The sequence below is a fragment of the Coffea arabica genome, chromosome 2c (assembly GCF_036785885.1).
Source record: "Coffea arabica cultivar ET-39 chromosome 2c, Coffea Arabica ET-39 HiFi, whole genome shotgun sequence".
Classification (NCBI taxonomy): domain Eukaryota; kingdom Viridiplantae; phylum Streptophyta; class Magnoliopsida; order Gentianales; family Rubiaceae; genus Coffea; species Coffea arabica.
In genome coordinates, this window is record NC_092312.1 from 26,312,947 (window position 1) to 26,335,000 (window position 22,054).

Here is a 22,054-nt window from a genome sequence, read left to right on the forward strand (position 1 = left end):
AATATTTTAAAAAGATTCAGCAAGTTCACTTCCAATAAATATAAGTCTCGCTGAATATTTTTTTGTAGTACGAACTCCACAAAATTTAATAGAATTAATTAAACCACCAATATTAATTTTCATAGTAAAAGTTGACTGGTGTAAAAAATGTTCCCACCTTTGTACAAGATTATCAAATCGAATGCATAATATTTGTAATTATTTTATTTTGAAATCAAATAAAACATGCAATTACATTTATTTCTATTTATATATCATTCATTTTATAATATAAATTTCTATTATTATTTTAAGATCTATCTTCTGCAAACACACAATTTTTGAATGATCTATAGATTTTGTCATACTTTGAACTATTGTTAGACAAATCATAAATTGTAATTATGTTGGTATAATTTTTTTTTAACTTTTTTTAAATTTACCCTCTCTTTTAATTTTAGTCAATAACGTAAGCACTGTATGTAGCACAGGCATTCACACTAGTTATTCATTAAATCTGCACTAATGATAGAAATTATATCAATTATACACAGATACAAATAGATGTTAGGAACAAAAATAATACAAGCTAAAAAAAAATTCTATACGCTTCATTTATTGAACAATTGCAAACTCGCTCTTTTAGTATAGTTAAGATTTATAATAAAATACTGCTTCAATTATTTAAAAAATGCATTAGTACGAGAATTTGTACATGAATGTAATAACAAATTTTTGTTTTGCCACATCCTCAGCTAGCCATTAGTGAAAAGGCAAATAAATTAGTGAAAAGGCACTGAATATTACAGTAGATGAAAGAAGGCGTGTTCCCAAGGCCATTACAGAAGAAGCGAAGCTCCATTTGAAATTCGAAAGCGCAACTTAGCATACACAGGTAAAGGTAAAAATGTTTCTGCTTCTCCATTCCTCCTCTGCTTGATCTATATATACTTAGTCACTTATACATGCGCTCTAAAATTTTTAGATTCTTTGTTGGAGTAGTAAAAATCTTTATCAAAGCTTTGTACTGGTGGTATATTGAAATTTTGCTTTGTTTTCTTCTATGTTTTTTTTATTGTATAATGTGACTTTTCTGTGGACAAATTTGCATCTAATTTTTCATTTTTGACAAGGATGTAACTGATTGTTGATGTTGGGAAATGAAAGCATGCTAAGTACTAATAATCTGCCCTTTCTTGGAAGAGAAAAGTAATGATCAATAGATCAAATGATAAGTTTTATTAAGGTTTATGATCCCACAAACATATTTAGCTACTCTTGAACTTGGACAATTAGTCCATCGAAACTCCATCTGAAAATGCCATTTGGTTTTTATAATTGAACTTTATTAGTCTAGATTGCATACTTATCCGTTTGTATCGATTTAAAGACCTGTCATGTGGATTTGATTAACATGTGCAACATTTCTTAACGGGTATGTACCTGTCACGCCCCGAGCCCGCACGTGCCCGTCACATGACATCCGCCGTACTCCCAAGTCTCACTCAGGAATACAAGGTTACATTACTAATTTAATTTGACCATACTAAATAATTTAAACAAATAAAGTGCGGTTCGAATTACATATAAAAGGAAGTCTACGAATATTCAAGGCGTTCGTACATTTATTCTCCAATTGAAACAGCGGAAACAAAAGTAAATAGGATAACACAAGAAGTAGCTAGCCTGCCAACTTCTATGCACCTAAACTAATAAAAGTCATCCTCAGGGTCTTCTATATAAAACCAATTCATACTCTTCCGAATCTGCAAAAGTGGTAAGAAGTGGATTGAACGACACATCGCTCAGTAGGTAATATTTACCCCTCTGTTGAACCATGCACTCTTAATTTTATAGGTACACAAATATATAAGTACAACTCAAATCGTTTGCATATCATTCACATCTGTAATTTTAAAAATAACGTTATTTATAAAGCAATCAGTAGTAAAGAATGACAAGCAATTTGAAAGCATCTTATTAATAGTTGTATATAAGAAATCGTAAAGCCATAACTCATTTCATCTCAAGTCACAAATCTCTTCATATCCACTCATAAATCAATTCATTTCAGTTCATAAGTTTCATTTCAAATCAGTTCATAAATTCATTTCATATCGGCTCATAAATCATTCTTTCAGATCAGCTCATAACAAGTACATGTAATGACCGGCTACTGAGTACTCAGCCTAGAGATTAAACCCCTACTAGGTGGGCGACCAATAAGTTTCATGACTACCGATTGGTCTCATTCATATTTGGGTCAATCGGCCGGACTCTATACCAGGCTACCATGACCTTGTCAATCGGCCGAACTCTATACCATGACCTTACCAATCGGCCGGACTCTATACCAAACTACCATGGCGATTAGACAGGACTATAGCCCCTACCGGCTATTCCACGACTGCTCTGAGCTTTACTTGTCAAAATTTAGTTCATATATCGTATATATAAATTTTTGCTTTCATAAAAATTCAGCTCATTTTGTATATAAGAAGCATATCAACACATTTCAAATAAGTCGCATGGTCCATTTTTGTATAATAAAATATAACTCTCATAAATCTCCAAGCAAAACATTTAATCAAACCCCTTTCGAGCCAACACGACAAAATAGCATTGAAACCAAAAATTTCACTTTGCACATTTGAAATCTCAGAAGGGTAAGTACCACCTACCTCTGTTTGGCTGCTCGAGTGGAACTACCTTAGATCCTTGTATTGCACCTATCAAATGCATAGGTTCCCTAATTAGTTGCTACTTTCTATAAATGCATAAATATACAACCTCTAAGTAAGTATCAGATTCATACCTAAACCATTATATGGACCCTAATAGCATTTCCCTCAAATTAGGCGATTTCTATTTTTGGAAAGTTTCTATTTTTAGAAAGTTTCTTAATTTGGAAAGTGTTCATTTTCTAAGGTTTCCTAATTTGAAAGAAAATACTTATCCATAATTCTATTTACTATCTTATTATATCTATTTATAATTTATAATTATTCATTATTATTATTATCATCCTCGTCGTTGCTAATTTTACTTTATTACCACTTATTTATATTCGTTAATTGGTTACTATTACCTTTCATTTTATTCTACTTTTATGCGTGTGTAGATGTTATTATTATTTATGTATACATGTACCTATGTGTATATAAATTGGCTTATTATAGTTATTGTCTTAGTTTGTTCCACTCGTATTTATATTTTTATTTTCGTTTGTATCGTTAATTTATTTCCTCCATGTCCATATTGTTATTATTCTTACGATAATTGTTTAATTTACAATTATTATTATTATTATTATCCTTAGTGTGATCGTCAGCATTATTATTATTATTATTATTATTATTATTATTATTATTATTATTATTATTATTATTATTATTAGTAACATTATTATTATGATTTTAAGCATTTCGTTTTACAATTTAGAACTTATCTTATATTATCTAAATTGACTTAATAAGGCTAGATTAAAATGTTTTAGATTTCCATTTAAGCATCTTAGACGTAATTAATTAGGTAACATTTTACATGACTAACCCTTCAATTCTAACAATTGCTTTAAATTGGGTCTTGCATTTTAATATTCACGATATACTATAAAAAATAAACTAGTTATATTTAAAATTTATTTATTAAACACTTACTAAATTTTTATACTATAGTTTGGTCCAAGTTTAAATTGCTTCCCTTTTTACTTATTTATTTTTGCGTATAATAATTATTATTATATATTATTATTTTATTTTATTTTATCAACCATGGCTGACCATGGTCGCCAGACCCTCTAGCGACCCAAATTTCGGCCAACCACAATTGCTTTATTGTCGCAAGTGCTGGCGACATCATCTCATTCTTTTTTTTTTTTTTTTAAAGTTTCGGCCAACCCTTGGAATTCTTTCCTGTGGCGTTGCTTCTGCAACGCCTGGCCGAGACAGAGCTGCCGCTGCTCTTCCTTTTCCCTTTTTTTTTCTCTCTTTTTTTTTCCTTTAAACAGATTTAAACACCTTATAATCTCAGGATTAAAATCAACCTCCCCTATTTCTATTAATCTAGATACTGATCTTATCAAAGCATACATATCTAAACCTATATAGCAACAATACATGTCCATAGAATTTCCTAGAACAATTAATACACCTACAAAACTTAAAAGAAAAGTTTTCTTGCGTAAACTCGAGACTTACAGGTTTAGGTGCCTAGTCGTCGGATCGATTGACGATGTCGTCTGCTTCTCCTTCTCTCCCCTCTGACGGCTCTTGCTCTAAAGAGGCAGACGAAAGAAAAATAAGGTTGGGCTTTTTCTTTTCTGTCTAGGGTTTCAATAAAACCCTAAACCTAGCACTACTTATATTAGTACCCCTTAATTAACCGTTTAACCTAACCTGCAATTATTTTTACTATTATCAAAGGTAAATTACCATTTAATTTAATTGGGCAAGATAACAAAAATGGGCCAAAAATCGTGGGTTTTACAGTACCTTATCTGTATTATTTCCTTTTTCCCTTGACATAGATATGAAGAGTATGCCAGAGAAGGTAGTTGTTCTGTGTCAGAAAGTTTTTAGTAGGCGAGGTAGGAAGAAATTACAGTTAGAACATCAAACACTAAGGTCTCAGGTGCCAGAGAAGGAGCCAACGCAACTGGAATCTCAGTGGAAACAAGAAACGAAAATGTAGACATGAGAAGGAAATGGCATGGAATTTTGTTCACTTGTTACTTTAATAGTATCCGTTTTCTTTAATTTCCTGATATTCCTACTTTCTTTTGCATGTCTTGAATCAGCAGAAGAGACCGAAACAAATATTAATTGCCAATCTAGCTTTGTCCTTTCCGTTTATTGTGTTAGATATAGGTTGGTTTAGTTAAGAGCCCTTTAGGAGCCAGTTAACATTTTCACCCAGCTATCCTTGTGAAGTTGTCTTGGTTTTCTCAGTATTCCTAGAGTCTTGATAACATGCACAGTCCTTACTCTTCAGATAAACTGTGCATTTTTATCTAGCTTCAGGGTGTTGGTTTGTGAGAGGACATTTGAGACTGTCAGATTTAATTGACACAATGTTGTGATATGGGTAATGTGAAAATACTTATGCAGGAGGAAATGGCAGCTATCTTGATGGACTTGGTTGCAGATCAAGAGGTGACCAATCTGTTTTTTATTCAAGTATTTTGTCTTCAAATGGCCATCGTGCAAGAAGAGATTTTGCCATAATGTTTGATTTCTGGTGCTTTGTTGAACTATGTCATTTATATTCTCAGAGGAAGAAGGGGGAGTTCACTAACCTAGTGGATGAACTGGAATGTGAGCCTAACTTGAAGGAACCATTGGAGTTTAACATCAAGCGGATCAGGAGCATGGTTCGCCATATCGGCCGATACCGATACGTATCGGTCGAGTCGTAACTGGAATGGAGGGGATTGGTACGATACCGATCCCTGAATCGCGAATATGATGATATTCGCGATGACTCGCTCTGACTCAGTCAATATTGATCGATTTAAATCTGTGATGCATGATATCGGCTAATATATCCGAGTCAACTCGCAGTCGACTCTGATATTTTTTTAAATTGTGTCTTTTTTAGTATTTTCTAATTTTAGTAATTTTTTCAAAATTTTTGAAAAATTTCATGTGTTATAATGTGCATATCACTCGATATTCAACCGATATACCACAACAGATGTGGAACAATCGAAACCGCAACGCGACCGTGACCGCGACCCACGATGGCGAACCATGATCAAGAGTGCTGTTGGAGAGATGAGATTGGCAAGCCAAAAAACATGTGAGGAAGCTAAGAAGAAGTTGGAATCAATTGAGGAAGAGCTCAATCAGAAGGAAGAAGAATTTGATGCCCTGGAACGTCTAATTCAAGATGTTCTTGTCTAGATGCAGAAGAGTGATAATGAGTTGCAGGAAATTTGTAATAAAGAGCAAACTGATGTGAGTGATCTGCTATTACTCTTTACGTACAATTTATATATCTTCATTTCTTTTGCATGGTATCTCTACTTAGATGAACTCTTCTTAGGATATGTAGTCGACATAAGAATACTTATTTTGTCCAGTGGAGGAGAACAGGGCTCAGCATCTATTTTAATATGATTAAATTGTAATTTACTTCCCTAGCAAAATTAAGGTATGATTTATCCAGCTTAATTGTAAAACTTAGTTAAAATGGTTTAGCAGAGTGGATAAATTGCAAATTGGGGCCCTGGCTCATTATGTCATCGAGCTTTCAAGCTCAGCAGATTCCATAAATCTTCAAAAGGACAAGCATACCTAAATCAGTTTCTTGGACGGGTTTGAAGTGAAATGAACTCCACTTGGGTTGCATTTTTTGGAAGAGTTTTTTATGCAAATAACGCTGTAGAACTTTCTACAATGTGATGTACGTGAGATAAAGTGCTTGTAGAAAAATGAGTTAAGGGAATATTCCTAAAAATATGAAAGAGCTTTTCCAAAAAATAGCAATCCAAACAGCCAGGAACTTTTTGCTTTTCTTCCCATTTTCTTGCTACCTTCCTTTATGCAAATACCTCTTATCGTATATTGGAGTGATTAACTTATGTGCTTGCACATGGCCCGGGTTCCCAACTATAACGAAGAAAGATATTACATCGCTAATTAATAAGTACAAATTCTCTAGCCATCCTACTTCAATTTTATCCCAAAGAAAAAAAAATTTACGTACTAGTCAGTAACTCTGTGTATTGCAGCATATGTATTTATGTTGTCTTCTTGATAGCTACTTGGAAATAGAAGAATTCTCCATTTATACATTAGATCATTCCTAATCTAACATATATTTCAAATTCAGAGTTTAAAAACGTTTAAAAAATGTAAACAGAAATAAGTGACTGGCATTAATTCAGATTTAAAGTGATGACTTTTTCGCTTTCTTTTACTTTAAATTTCATCTTTTTAAAACGAAATTATGCCTTTTCAATCAAAAAATCTGTGAACCAAACCAACCCAAAGAGGTTGAGTGGTTGGGTGGCGGGCATTTCTTGTTTCTTGGGGGAAGAAAGCTCCAAGGCACCTGAACTATTTTTATTATTTGAATTAACTTTTTATGCACAGACGGTGTAATATTTTTGTTATTCTAACAACTATAGATATATACGTCATATATATATGATTTAAATTTCAAATTTAAATTTATATTATGTGGCATAATAATCTAAACTTACTAGTGTATAAAAAAAAATATATAGACAATGTATAAAAAAACTTATTCATAGCATAAAAGATACCTAGAATTTTGATATGAAGAACCTGTCACTAGTTACTTCACTAGATATATTATTGTTATCAATGATTTGTCAAAACAGAAAAAAAAGAGCACCATACAAATTTATTTATTTGATAGTGGATACACCAGCGAATTTAGATGAATGTCACATATGCAAAATATGATGTTCTAATTCAAATTCAAATAATGTGGCATACATCCATCTAAGTAGATTTTTGTTTGGATAGTGGATTAGTTGTAGAAATTTATTTGCTTGTATGTATCATCAATACATTTTTTAATAACCTTTTTATATCACATATATTACATTAAAAAAGCATTACACTATTTCTTTTTTAAATGGGATAATTTCAAAAATCTCCCTTGAGGTTTTTGACTATTTTAGACAGCTTCCCTGTGGTTTTAAAAATTACATTACCCCCCTTAATGGTGTAAAATTACTTCAATAACTCTAACAAAATGCTTTAACCCATTTATAAGAAAACAAGGAAATTTATAAAAGAAAATTCCTAATCAACAATAAACCTGCAAACCAATTTACTCCTTTCTACTCTATGGTATTCACCAATTTGCTAGTATTTATTTCCTCTTTCTCCTTAGGCAAATCTCGAGTCTAACTAATTTACCAACAAATTTTGTCCTTTTTCATTGACAAATTATCTTCCCCTTTCTCTCTTCACATGAAAAAATATACAGAGATTCGTAAATGGTAAATAATCAATTTTTCTAAAGGGGCAAACTATAATTAACCCTTGGTAAATAATCAATTTTTCTATGGCAAAAAGATAAAACTCAGGTCAAGCACTTAAACAATATTAATTTGATATAGACAACACGAATTACACAAATAAATTGTTTTGCCAAAAACCCAAATGTGAAATTAATTTTCATTTTGCTTCCAATGTCATGGTAATCTTTTTATTTTCTTTCTAGAGTACAAGAAACATATAACACTATTGTCGACATTTTTAAGATATGGTATTATACGTGGGATACATGGGTAGATCATAATAGGATTTTAATGAGTTAGATTGTGTTTAAAATGACAAATATATTTTGGGTTCTGATTATTTTGAGTATCATAATTAATTGTTGATGGCGTGGCAGAAAAGGGTAGATGACGTAGAGGCAGCTTGTATCATGAAAAAATGTTGCTAAATTATTCTTCCTTCTTGCCTTAGAGATGAAGAGAAGTGGTCTTTCAAGAATCGATGGGCGGTGAATCTAGTGATGCACATTGCAAATTTAAAGAAAGGGATGAAAGAAACTTTTTAAATTTGAAAGAGAACATTATAGGATATTGAAATGAAAAATTGGTCCATTGAGTCTACTTTGTTACACAAACCATCAAAAGAAGAGAGGCGACTGTAATTTCTCAAATCTTATGGGAGCTGTCTGCTATTGTTAGAAACTTCAAGAGAGGTTTCTGTAATTATCCCTTAAAAAGGCTATCTCAAAAAATCTACTGTATCAGCACATGATTTCTAAATGAGTTTGTGCTTAGCGGATTAGGACCTGACAAGAAAGGTTGTTTTTTGAAATCTGCGCACGTAAAAACAAAAAAGGCTGTCATTGGGACATCAGGCAATGATTTGAGACGTGGTAGCAATTATTTTCTAGGGCAAATTCCACTTTACCCACATGTGATTTAGCGTTTTTTCACATAACCCCCCTATGGTTTCAAAAGCTATACATAACCCCCTTATGGTTTGAATTAAAGTGTCAAAGTAACGGAAATAGTCACTCGTAACGGCGTCACCTAAAATGTCAAAAATACCCTTATATAAGGTTGAAATTTATGTATTAACCAAGGGGGGTTATGTGTATATTTTGAAAATCATAAGGGGGTTATATGGTAAAGTATTAAACCATAAGGGGGTTATATGGTAAAATATAAAAATCATAGGGGGTTAATGTGTCATGTATTTATAAGGGTAATTTTGACATTTTTAGAAGTTCCGTTACGAGTGACTATTTCCGTTACTTTGACACTTTAATTCAAACCATGAGGGAGTTATGTATAGCTTTTGAAACCATAGGGGGGTTATGTAAAAAAAAGGGTAAACCACAGGGGGGTAAAATATAATTTACCCTATTTTCTATGATCAAGCCCTAGCTTAGCCTCCTGTTGATACAATTTTATGCAGAAAACGGGTTCACTGTAGTGGGTCCGTTGAATCTTGCCTCCCACCTATTATCACGTTAAAATGTGAATTTACTTCAAAAAAATTAAGATGGGTGCGTAGTGCATTCGTTTGATCCAATAGCGACTTAGTCCCCTTCGAATTATTTCTGGACCTCCTTAGGTCTACCCCCTCCCCTTAGTGTAGGATAGATTAGAATATATTACAATTGTCGTCTCTAAAAAAAAAAAATAACGGATCTTGTCGGTTTGTGAAATTATCTAAAGTCGAGTTTAATAACATGTTCTACTAATAAATTTGGAGAAAGTGCTAGTTTTTATTCTAAAATTTTGTATTATAGACACTTTTTGTTCTCAAATTTTTTGGCGTAATATATTTAGTGTCTAAACTATCAATTTTTTACCAATTTCATCCTTAAATGAGAAATCAATCACTTTAAACAAAAATTGAACGTCTAATGAGTATTGAGCCCGTTAAGTAAAAAGTCTTGCAAGCACTTTAAATTAATAAAATAAAATTGCTAGTTTCACTCTCTCAACTCCAATACCTTTCTTCCCAACTCCAATTTCAGTTCAAATTGATTCATTTCTCGGATTGAGGACGAAATTGGTCAAAAATTAATAATTTAAACACTAAATATGTTATGCCAGAAAGTTTGAAGACTAAAATTAAGAGTTACCTTGCCCTGACTTAAAAAAAAAAAAAAGAAATTACTAGCTGTGCCAATGTTGATCAACATGGTAATTTGATTGTTTACATAATACTACACTTTCTTTGCTTAATTCATACTACTGTACTTTGTTCTCTTCCTTAAACTCCACGGCAAAGTCATCCCATGGGTTCCTTGTACTGGCGTTTTGCTTTTTACGTACAAGTTAGGATTCCCGAGCCACATTTGTTTGTTGACTATTATTTCCTTGCACGAAACTACCATTTGGGACTGGAACAAGAGCTTAAATAAACCTGGGAAAATCTTCAAAAGTTAGGATTCCCAAGCTAATGCACTTTTAACTTTCTTTTCATGTAAGACAATAATCAACATTACATCATTAGTTCTTTTCCCAATACAGTACCAAATGGAGAATTATTTGAGACAAAAGCCATCTGCTATGCCACTTTATTTAGTTAATTTGCTTTAAACAGCAAAATATTTTAATCCGCCTACTTGTCCTTTTCCAAGATCCAACTAGATCTGGTTATTCTTTGAATGTCGCTTTTCCCCTTTAAGTAAAAATATATTTTTTGCAAGTTTTCTACTAGCTACATGCCAGCTTAATCATGGTCTACGCGTAGATGAATGCGTAATTAATCTCGAGAAGATGCGCATTCTCGATACACATGTATATGTATCATGATATCAAAATTAGGGACTAGATAGCAGCATGATTTTGTTTTGTTTAATGTACAATAGCTAGCTTAGTCTCTGTTTGATAATTCAATTCAGCACTTAAATTTAATGGATTCAGATTTTAATATATTCAGATCGTTTGATAACAAAAAATTGAACATTTGAATTAATTAAATGACACTGAATTTTTTAAGTAAAACTTGTTTCTAAAATTAAGTGATAAACTATTCATTTTATCACTTAATGTGATATGTAATTAAATGTATCAGATTTAATATTTAACAATTTAATAATTTAATGGATTCAGATTTCAGTTTTATCAGATGCACCCTTAATTAGGAAGAGGCTAACTCTCATTACCTCACTACTGTTTTCATAATCCTTTAGGATAATTTAATCACCAAGTTTCACCGCTTCAACGGATCGAAATGACAACCTTCATCCAACATTTATGACTTAATCTCCCAAATTAGGAATAATAATTCCAACAAATATGATTGTATTTCTTTACTCAGTTGCGTGACTTGTTTCTCGACTATAGGAACCGTCCAAAACACACGAACAACAAAAGCAATAATTTTGTTACGATAATGTTTGGACCCAAAAATGTAAACATCAACATCAACTGTGTGACTTGCTCAGTTGTGTGATTTCTTTCTCGACTATAAATATTGTCCAAAAAATATGAACAATGAAAACAAAATTATATTACAATAAAATTCGAACCCCAAAAACGTGAGAATTAACACAAATTTTTGTAGACTCTTTTAGATTTGAGCTAGGTCTCAAGAAAAATTTCAAAAAATATTATTTTATTATAGTTCCAACTTGCAAGAGACCACAGATTCCCCAATTAGGGGTGTGAATCGAAATCGAAATTGATAATTCGGAACTTTGAAATCGGAATTTTTTGAAATTTTGGTATCAGAATTTTTGACCGATTTCAATTTCGAATTCACCAATTCCGAATTCGAATTCGTTCCGAATTCAATTCGGAATTCAGTAAATTCCGATTTCACCGAATTCATGAATATAAAAATTATTATTATTATTATATAAATATTATATTACATATATATATAAAATATTATATATATATATATATATATGTGTGAAAACGAAATTGAAATCGAAATAGGAATTCCAATTTCACCGAATTCATGAATATAAAAATTATTATTATAATATAAATGTTATATTATATATATTATATATATAAAAAACATATTTGAAATCGAAATAGAAATTTCGAATTTCGATTTCGATTTGAAAAATCTCGTTACCGAACTTGACCTGAATTCGAAATTAAAATTCCTATTTTCATTATGAATTAGTGAATTACTGAATTCGAATTTGGTAGTAAATCGAAATTTTTCGATTTTGCACACTCGTGCCCCCAACGACAGTCCCTGGTTTATGCCCTGTTTGGGGTGATATTAAATGAGGTACCATAAATAGGACCCCGTAAAGCAAAAAAATTCTCCCGCCATCGGCCTCCAGCCTCGAAAAATCTCGAATTCCAGAACTACCCTTCTCCCCACCACTTTCAGTCCAAAGAATTTATTTTCTCTCCTTCATCTGCTGAAAACGAAAAGAAGAAAAGAGTTTCAGTAATTTCGGGAAATGGAGCTGCCGGTGATCGATTTGGCTCCATATTTGGAAACCTCGACGAAGTTGAGGTCCGAATCCGACTGCACGAATCTGGGTCCGGAAATGAAAAGCCTCTGCGAAGAAGTCAGTCGGACCCTAAGAGAAACCGGAGCTTTGCTGGTGAAAGACCCGAGATGCTCTGCAGAAGACAACGATAAATTCCTCGATATGATGGAAAAGTATTTCGAAAAACCTGAAGAATTCAAGCGCCTCCAAGGACGGCCTCACCTCCATTACCAAGTAATCTTTTTATTTACCAGTGTTTTTTTTTTTAAAAAAAATTTGTCAATAATTTTGATCATTTTTCGTGTTTGTGTTTTACTTTGATATAATTTTAATATTCTTCATTTGGTAGATGTTGCGGTAGTGTTTTTTTTTTTTTGGTTTCACTCGATTCCATTTTTAGGAATTATTACGGGAAAGGAAAAATAATCATAATATGAACAGGGAAATGATTTGTAGTATAACTTTTTTTTCTTTTTGTTTTTGTTATAAACTGCGGAACCTCAGTTACTAAAAAGAAACAATGTATAATTTGGACGATTATAATTAGTTTTCTGAAGGAGTAAATATGTTTAAAAGACTAAATTGTTTTTATTTTAGCTGAATTGTGAGCTGAAAATGCATTGGCATTTCGTCCGAGTAAGTTAGTTCGTATCCTTAATTGTTTTAGTTGTAGCGCATTGAATTAGAGGATGAAGTGTTGTGTTGTTTTCTTTAAGTGTAGAACTTGAAAAGATTTGACCTTTTTCTATTATATTTGGGAAAATTTTCTTTATTGTGTCAAAAAATTGCTTTTGATGTTGAGTTGTTAAAAGTATTAATGTCACAGTCTGTGCTTTAATTTTTTACGTTTCAGGTATACTGAATTAGTGTGAAATCATGGCAGTATTAACATTGTACGGAAATAGTTGATAAGTTATGCATTTCAGCTGCTTTTTTTTTTCAATATATATTTGGGAGTAAATAGGTGTTAGTAATGTGTAAATTGCATTTATAGGTTCTGCGGGATGAAATGGAAGATGATGAAAATTGACCAATGTGCTGAGTACTTGTCGAATATCATATTATCTAAAAGCATTAAAATTTAATGGGAAGAGTTTACATTTGTGGGATGGATTCTGTCCAATTTTCAAATTATGTAGGGCAAGTTCATTGAGAGTAGTGGTGAGGGAGGGTTAAGTGTAATCTTTGCTTGGTTTGATGTCACTATGAACTAGAATCTGATCTGAAAGTTTAATGTGCAAGGAGCAAATTGGTTTTTTTTTTTTTTTTTTTTTGTGTTTAAGCACTCCAATAACGGTTGTGCTTGAGAGAGTCAACTGCTGGGTAAGGAATGCTAGTTTAAGATGAATGTCGTTCGGTTTGGACATTCTGTCTGAGAGTATATGCAATGATGCCAGTATCTTTGCAATCTTAAATCCGTTGCGAAGTATTGGTGGACATGTTGATCATTTGAGACTGATTTGTTAAAACCGAAGTGCTTAAAGATGTGAAGGCATGTGATGTTTCTCATGAAGAAAGTTGAGTCGATCTATTTACATTTAAGAATACCTAGCATAATAGTTAAGATTTTCATGGAGGTTGAAGGACAGACACTGGTGGCATTTGTCATTCTTCTTATTATTAGCTGTTTGTATATCTTTTTGGATGCTACTGAAGTTAGCTGTTGCTTTCAGGAGAATACGGGCAACGTAGGTCTTACAAGTTGTAACTTGTTGAGAACTGAGCAATGTTACCATGTTTGGAATAAAATATATGCCAAGGGGCTGAATTTCACCTTCTTGTTCTCTTGAATACAGAAACCAGGAAAGTAAGCTGAACCAGTTAGCTGCTGTGCAGATTCTGTCATTGTCAGATGGTTACCATGTGGAAGTGCTTACCTAATAAGAGAAACTGAGAAAAAAAAGATGAATTATAATGAGACATTAACTGCACGACCATCATTTATGCTTTTATCACTCGTGTATTCTGTTTTGCTTACCTTTTTTTTTTTTTTAATTACAACAGTCTCTGAAATGCTGAATTCACAGGTTGGGGTGACTCCAGAAGGAGTTGAAGTACCTCGTAGTCTAGTTGATGAGGAGATGCAAGAGAAGTTAAGGGCAATGGCTAAAGAGTTTCAACCAGCCACTCCTACTGGGCCAGACCCTAAGTGGCGTTACATGTGGAGGGTTGGTCCCCGGCCACCAAACACACGCTTTAAGGTATTGGTGGTACCTTTTTTTTGACAATTTTAACATGATTAGTCTTCTTTTCATGACTAGCAGTCCCTTCTTCTAGGAGCTAAATTCGGAGCCTGTCATACCTGAAGGATTCCCTGAATGGAAAGCCACTATGGATTCATGGGGGTATAAAATGATATCCGCGATTGAGGTAGGTCATCAAGATTGCTGCTCTTCTCTCTAATTTATGTATGCTGAAATACAATGCATGCAATTTATCTTTCAGGCTGTGGCTGAAATGGCAGCAATTGGATTTGGCTTGCAGAAAGATGCTTTTACTTCTCTCATGAAGCAGGTAATAGTTATTCTTGTCATTCCAGCTACCCCAACATATGGCTATGCACATGCTAAATCGGAGATAGCATGAAGACAAAGATAAGTGATGAGTAAATTCTTTTCCTACAGAAAATTTATGTGATACATATTGCAGACGAAGTGGACTGCTTAGCCCTCTATGGTTGTGTGAGGATGCCATGTGAAATTAGATTTTCATCATACATTGCCTTTGACTTTAAGGCATGAATCGATGCTTCATGACTAATACTATGTTTATGATTATATGGTTTATGGGTTTCAGTCCTTGGTTGCACTATCATAAAAGGTTGTTCTATAAGGGTGATGTAGCATGTCTTTTTGCAAAATAAGGAATGCATGTTAATATCCATCTCTCTTTGACCTTTGCCTGAATTACTGTGATGCAGAGAATGACATTGCATCCTGCCAAGAGATCCTCAGTATTTTCTTAGTTCTGAGTCTCCATCCAGGTGTTTAATTGTCTGAAGTTGAAATTGGAATGTATTTTTTGCTTCATTTGACAGAATAGAAACCAACTATTTGAGAAATGCAGTTGTGGTCCCTAAATCATTGATGAGTTTTTTTGGGTTCTTGACTTTATTAAATTGGATGATTAGCCAAGTAGGCCTTGGTCTAGTGGCTAAGGTTGAGACCTCAGGACTTAGAAGTCCTGCATTCTATTCCCCCTTCCCCCTCCCTGCTTCTTAAATCCCACCCTCCCCTGCTAGAAAAAAAAAAAATTGGATGAGTATAATGCCAATGTGTTCAAATTTGTCAATTTGGTCTGTCCCAATTTTGGAGCCCGTTTTGCATGAGGGTTTTGACCCTATCATCCCTAATCATTTTCGTTTTCCTTCAAAGTTGTACTTTTAGGGACCATTTTAATACAGGGGCCAATCTCTGTTCTCTTTACCTTAATTTAATTCCTTTTTTCTCTTGAATTATTTCGGTGTTGATTTCCAACAGGGTTATTTGTGTTTTCAAATTCCAGGGACCACATCTACTTGCACCAACAGGAAGTGATCTTCGGCGTCATGGCCAAGAGGGCACTGTCTTTGCAGGATACCACTACGACCTCAACTTCCTTACAATTCATGGCAGAAGCAGATTCCCTGGTCTAAATATTTGGCTGAGAAATGGCCAAAAAATGGGAGTGAAGGTTCCTGTAGGATGCCTTCTCATTCAGACGGGAAAACAGGTAAGAGTATGCTATTTCACTGTGCACTTGGCAAGATCAGCTCATCAATTTGCTTGAACCTGCTGGTGTTAGACATGACTAGCTTGACACAAATAGAGCAAGCAGCTGCTCAGTTTTGGTTTCTTAAGCAAGAACTATTAACCATTCTAGCCATTGGCCTCAAAAGGATTTCAGAATAAATAGTGGATAGAGTACATTTGATGACAAATAACATCAAAGAAATGGACACTTGCATGAATAAACAATTGACGAAGAATGCATTCCATTGCTATGGAATTTATCTGTTTTGTATTTGGTTACTGGTAAGTGTGAATCTTTAGTTTCAGAATCTTTATCTGCATTTTCTTTACATGAAATATAGGTTTGTGCTAATGGCTGGTGACACGTGCTTTTGATTTACTGAACATGCAGATAGAGTGGTTGACTGCAGGAGACTGTATAGCTGGCATGCATGAAGTTGTTGTAAATAGTAGGACAACTGATGCAATAAAAGTAGCTATAAAGCAAAATTGTAGCCTCTGGAGAGTTTCATCCACGGTAATCTTAGTTGCTATTTTTTTTTTTCTTTCTTTCCCTTCTTCCTAATATCTCATTTTAGTAAAAATTGCTGAATGCTTGATTTAAATTATAAAGCTTAGCTAACTCTGAATCTTTTTTTACCTTTCATCAGCTATTTGCACATATCGCGTCAGATGCAGTGTTGAAACCTCTAGGCCACTTTGCTGACTCTCCTCATGGTGGCATTTATCCACCCATATGCGCTGGGGAATTTGTAGAAAAAGAACTTGCGGTAATCAACCTTAAAGGAAGGAAAGGAGAGCCTTGAGAACTCCTGGTTGGGGGTTGTTGTGTTGGTTTTCCTTGCCGCGTTCCATTTGCCTTCCGAGATTGAGGTAATAATGGGATGAATTAACTCTGAACACCTCAATTGATTAGGGTTTGGATCAGGAACTCTGAGACTTGAATGGTCATAACCGTTGCTATTCAATTGTTTATTGATGTTTGTCCATTTGAGTTAGAGAATCAAAAGTTCTCTGGCGTTATTTAATAATCCGTCGACATGAGATCAGGTCTATGGCTGCTCTCTTGCTCTGGTTGTTTCTAGGACAAATAGGCAAACTTTGAGCATTGCCCCTTGTATTACTAATCAGTATATTTACTGCTGCACGTGCATGTCTAATTCATGTAATCGGTGCAATATCAACTGCTTATTAGAACTCAACTTTCGGGCTTTTGATGAATTTTAGTCATTTAGTGTCTTTTTCCTTTTCTACTGTTATCTTGACAGTTGACTGTTGGCCAACTGAGTTGCTTAAAACTTCATATATTTTTCACCTTTACATTGATGTGGAGCAATAATTGCATACGTTCCTTTTGAAGCAAGGCAATGCACTTGATTCAGACATAATCTGATAAGTATTTTGGGGTCGGGAAGAAAACATGAATTAGTTAAACTGGTGGAGGTGTCACACCTGAACTAAAGTTCAGAACTGAAGATGCACCCTCACCCAGCCTACATCGTGGAAATCTCCTTTATTTTCAGTTTCTTGAAGGGTACTTTATTTATATTTTAATACTGGGAAGGAATGATTTTGGAATCTGATTTCTAATGATCAAGATTTGTACGAGGATCTCTTTAAGCTCAGTCTAGATATTATGTTTAGTGGCATAAACATTAAGTTTAGTGAAAAAAGCCAAGAACAAGGCCCTAAACTTTCATCGCCTTAGACATTTCCTTCTACCTCAAAGCGCTTAGAACAAGGCCATGGACATAGCTAAATGGCTACAAATTAGTTTTCTGATAGCGGATGCTGAAGAGGAGAGTCGATACCAATTAGAGGCCAAGAAAATGGCCTGATAAAATAGTTTGTCCTGACCAGAGCTCCTCCTTACCTTTGGTTGTTTGTCGATTTTTATGTCCAATGAGTTATAAAAAAAAAAAAGATTTAGAGTTAGCTAAACTTTTATGTCGATTTCTGATAGTGGATGTTTTTCTGTATTAATACTAGAAGACTTCAGGCCCACTTAAAATATCAAGAACAATTAAGTGGAAATCATTCTTTCGCATAAAATCAATAGAAGACAAAAGTAGAATACAAGCCCACTTACGTATATTACTAAATACAAGAGTAAATCTTAATCCTATCACTAAATATTAATTAGTAATTAGCTAAACTAACTATAACTATAGTTGGAGATAAAATTTTAATGGAAGTTGATACATTGGAGTTTAGCTTAACAATTAAGTTTGAAATTCTTATTTATTTCAATATTGTTTAAAAACTGAGATTATGAGTTCCCTCTTTTTTGCATTTCATATTTGTTTGAGTAAGTCGATTAATTTTGTTGAAAAACATATGGGATATTGTTTTGTTATGACAATTTTTTTTATAGCAAAGTAAAATATTTTAACTCACTACTGATTTTCCAATCCAATTTATCAAACTAAGATTTGGACGGTAATCGGATATTGGACTTAAAAAATCAATTCCCAAATTATCAAAACTTTTTTATCGAATTTCCGACTATCGATCGATGAACACCTGTAAACATAAGGCCAGACTTGTTTGATTTTGCATGAATAAAAAGCCAAAAAAAAAAAATGTGCAATGGCAAGAATAACAATGTACAAGAACTTGTCAAGTTATTAAGAAGCCATGCGACAAGTAAGGAGACAAAGTATGAAAGTTGACTTCTTTCTTATATAATAGGTAGATATAGATGACTGGCGGCTAAATAAGAGTAATGATTGACATTACAAACCCCGGATGCAGAAGTACCTACAACATTGCGGATTAAGTGCTGGTATAAGTTTGGGACTATAATAAAACACAAGTGTCAAAACTTTGGGAACTGATAGGTTTACAAGTTACAACAATTATTTTCCTTTGTTTGTGGATTTAGGTTGCTGGCGTGCTGCCGAGTCGGATTTGGAATCCAAGAATTTGGACTTTAAAGAAAATTCAGTAGACTATGATTGCTTGATATTATATTTTTCCAGTTAATTAATCAATTCAATTACAAGAGACAGATTAGAACTTGACTCCATGTTTTGGGGCACATTACGTTTTTAGACATTGTCCTGTTGATTTTGGCAATTTGCTGAAGTTCCAATGTGCATTCAAGAATCATCGAGGATAAGTTTCTTTAATCCATTTCATGAATAGGACACCATTTTCTGAAAAAATCCTGAGCGTTTGGAGTTGGCAGAATTTAATTTCAGCGTTGGAGGTATATTTCTTTCCCTTATTGTCCTGCTTCGAAACCGTACCATTCGACCCAAACATGAGCACGTGAAATCAAGATTTAACGTGTTCCATCCTCATCTGGAAAACAATTTCTGGGAAATGAATAAGAAGCACGTACTATTTTCTCTCTCTAGATAATCTTGTGGTGCACCTAAACCAATTGTCTGCACTTTCTGTGGCTTAAAATTTTGTGCTAGTGATTGAAAATTTTGATGAACTCTCTGGTAAAATATGGCCTTCTTCCAAAGCTGCGTTCCTACTAACCAGAGAGCAGAGCAAACCAACGCAAGCATCCCCTGTTGCTTTTGGCTCTGCCTACCAAAACAATAAAAGTCTTTTTGCTATACGTGAAAAGCCCAGCATAAAAAGTGAGTTTTTTTTTTTTTGGGCAGATAACATGTGGGTTCTATATCAGTTTTGTCGAAAATAAGGCAGAAGTATAAATCTTTTGCCTGAAAGTTAGCACAATTCAGAGTAGGTGGTAACGTTAAAGTTCTTCTAATGCGCTCGTCACCATTCTTTCTTTTGGTGTTTTACACGGTGCCAACACATGATAGAAATCCCCTTTGAATATGCCAACACATTATTTTCTTGTGAAACAGATGGCTTTTACCCTAAGGAATTGCTTTTAGACAAGTACAAAACATTTTGCGTGAAAGCTATAGTTTGAAGAAAGTAAAGAAGTTTCTGTGGATTAAGGTTGAACTGAGATACATATAGCTTGTCATTTGCGTGTTTGAACTGATTAACATATTTCTACCAAATTGCCTATCCATCTTTCCTATGAATTGCCCATTCTTAAAGCAAAGCAAAGCCAGAAGCAAATTTCTTCAATCAGCAATGGCAGAAGATGATATTGAAAAGCTTCTCTACTTTAAAACAGTGGTCAAGGAGATCCTGAGATTGTATCCACCATATCCACTTCTAGTGCCAAGACAAACAATTGGGAAATGCTACATACGTGAACATGAGATTCAACCAGAAACGCTGGTATTCGTCAATGCATGGGATCCTGAACATTGGAAAAATCCAATTGAATTCTGGCCTGAGAGGTTCCTCGATAGTGCTATTGATTACAGGGGATTGGATTTTGAGTTCATCCCATTTGGTGCTGGAAGGAGCGGATGTCCTGGAATTTTAATGGGAATCATTTGATTGGGAACTACCTTTTGGGATTAAGAAGGAAGGTACTGACACGGATGCATTTCCTGGATGGACCTTAAAGCCCAAATATGACCTTTGTCTGCTAGCTAAATCTCATGTGTTAAGTGTAACTCCAACTGCAATATATATCTTAAACGGCAACATTTTTTGAGTATGTTTGGATAGGAGATTATTTGGAATATTATTTGGAATAATTACTGTAGCACTTTTTGTGATGTGATGTATGTGAGATAAAAAATTAATTGGGAAGATAAAAAGGTGTGTTAGAAATTGTATTTGTGATGTAAGCAAATAATTTTTGGCCATTATTTGGCTATCCAAAAGCTTTGCAATTCATACGATGTATAAAGGGATAATTTTAGAAAGGGATAATTTCAGAAACCTCCCCTGAGGTTTCTGACATTTACACTCACCTCCCCTGTGGTTTGAACAATTACACTAACCTCCCCTGAGGTTACTAATCCTTTACAAATTTAGTCCAAATGATTAAAATATTATTTTAGAGAGTGAAATTAGAATTTTGTACCTGATTTGCCCTTTGTGCTACATGTCCAATGAATGACAAAGTATTACAAATTAATTAATAATTAATAAATTTTAAGGAGCGTAGTTTATAGGCAAATACGTATTACTTATTTAAAATACGAGTTTTTTACGGGTATTTTACTTTCAAACATTTACTTTATTACAAATATTTATTCTCAAATATAGATTTGTATTTACTCTCAAATATTTAATTTTTGTTAAATAAAAAACCTACCAGTTTTTCTTTCGTAGAAATATTAATATAACACTTTTTCAATTTTAGTTATAAATATTTATGTATTTAGCTTAAATTAAATGATTCAGGATAAAATATTCATAAAGAACTAATACTTTACTCATATAATGGATGAAAATCATAAAAAATTAATACTTTATGGGACATTTCTTTTTTTAAAAAATATTTAATTTATATTAAATAGATAACCTACTGATTTTCTTTTTGCGAGAATATTAGTGAGAATATTAGTGTAACACTTTTTAATTTTTAATCACAAACGTTAATATATTTATCATAAATTAAATATTTAAAAATAAAATATCTGTAAATGGAGGGTACTTTAAAGTAATATTTGTAATAAAGTAAATGTTTGAAAGTAAAATACCTGTAAAGAGTTGGTACTTTAAATAAATAATACGTATTTGCTTATAAACTACGCTCCTTAAAGTTTATTAATTATTAATTAATTTGTAATACTTTGTCATTCATTGGACACATAGTACAAAGGGCAAATCAGGTACAAAATTCTAATTTCACTCTCTAAAACAATATTTTAATCATTTGGACTGAATTTGTAAAGGATTAGTAACCTCAGGGGAGGTTAGTGTAATTGTTCAAACCACAGGGGAGGTGAGTGTAAATGTCAGAAACCTCCTGAGGTTTCTGAAATTATCCTTTTTAGAAACCTCCCCTGAGGTTTCTGACAATTTCATTGAGCTCCTCTGGGGTTTGAAAAATTACACGTACTTCCCTTGTCAGTTAAAATGACAAT

The 22,054-nt window shown here is 33.3% G+C and overlaps 2 protein-coding genes and 1 long non-coding RNA gene across 3 annotated transcripts; 2 read left to right on the top strand and 1 right to left on the bottom strand.

The window, feature by feature from the left end:
* Nucleotides 1-1,533: 1,533 nt before the first annotated feature.
* Nucleotides 1,534-4,303, bottom strand: LOC140035884 (uncharacterized). The gene is made up of 3 exons (XR_011839790.1): nucleotides 4,179-4,303; nucleotides 2,661-2,708; nucleotides 1,534-1,745 (listed from the first exon to the last, which is right to left on the bottom strand). It is a non-coding gene; the product is annotated as an uncharacterized lncRNA (long non-coding RNA).
* A 7,909-nt stretch (nucleotides 4,304-12,212) lies between these two features.
* Nucleotides 12,213-17,329, top strand: LOC113727054 (uncharacterized). Its single transcript, XM_027251026.2, has 7 exons — nucleotides 12,213-12,630; nucleotides 14,424-14,597; nucleotides 14,674-14,766; nucleotides 14,842-14,910; nucleotides 15,901-16,107; nucleotides 16,519-16,644; nucleotides 16,778-17,329. The coding sequence occupies exons 1-7, from the start codon at nucleotides 12,364-12,366 to the stop codon at nucleotides 16,931-16,933; spliced, it is 1,092 nt and encodes a 363-aa protein (XP_027106827.1). The 5' UTR covers nucleotides 12,213-12,363; the 3' UTR covers nucleotides 16,934-17,329.
* Nucleotides 17,330-20,195: 2,866 nt separating this feature from the next.
* On the top strand, nucleotides 20,196-20,510 carry LOC113724161 (cytochrome P450 71B24-like). Its single transcript, XM_027247088.1, has one exon. The coding sequence runs from the start codon at nucleotides 20,196-20,198 to the stop codon at nucleotides 20,508-20,510; it is 315 nt and encodes a 104-aa protein (XP_027102889.1).
* The last annotated feature ends 1,544 nt before the right edge of the window (nucleotides 20,511-22,054 follow it).

What these genes read in the sequence shown, in the direction of transcription:
- LOC113727054 (XM_027251026.2), top strand. Translation starts at nt 12,364, where the DNA reads ATGGAGCTGCCGGTGATCGATTTGGCTCCATATTTGGAAACCTCGACG. An exon ending in GGCCTCACCTCCATTACCAA is followed by an intron (nt 12,631 to 14,423) that starts GTAATCTTTTTA and finishes CTGAATTCACAG; the next exon opens with GTTGGGGTGACTCCAGAAGG. An exon ending in CACCAAACACACGCTTTAAG is followed by an intron (nt 14,598 to 14,673) that starts GTATTGGTGGTA and finishes CCCTTCTTCTAG; the next exon opens with GAGCTAAATTCGGAGCCTGT.
- LOC113724161 (XM_027247088.1), top strand. Translation starts at nt 20,196, where the DNA reads ATGGCAGAAGATGATATTGAAAAGCTTCTCTACTTTAAAACAGTGGTC.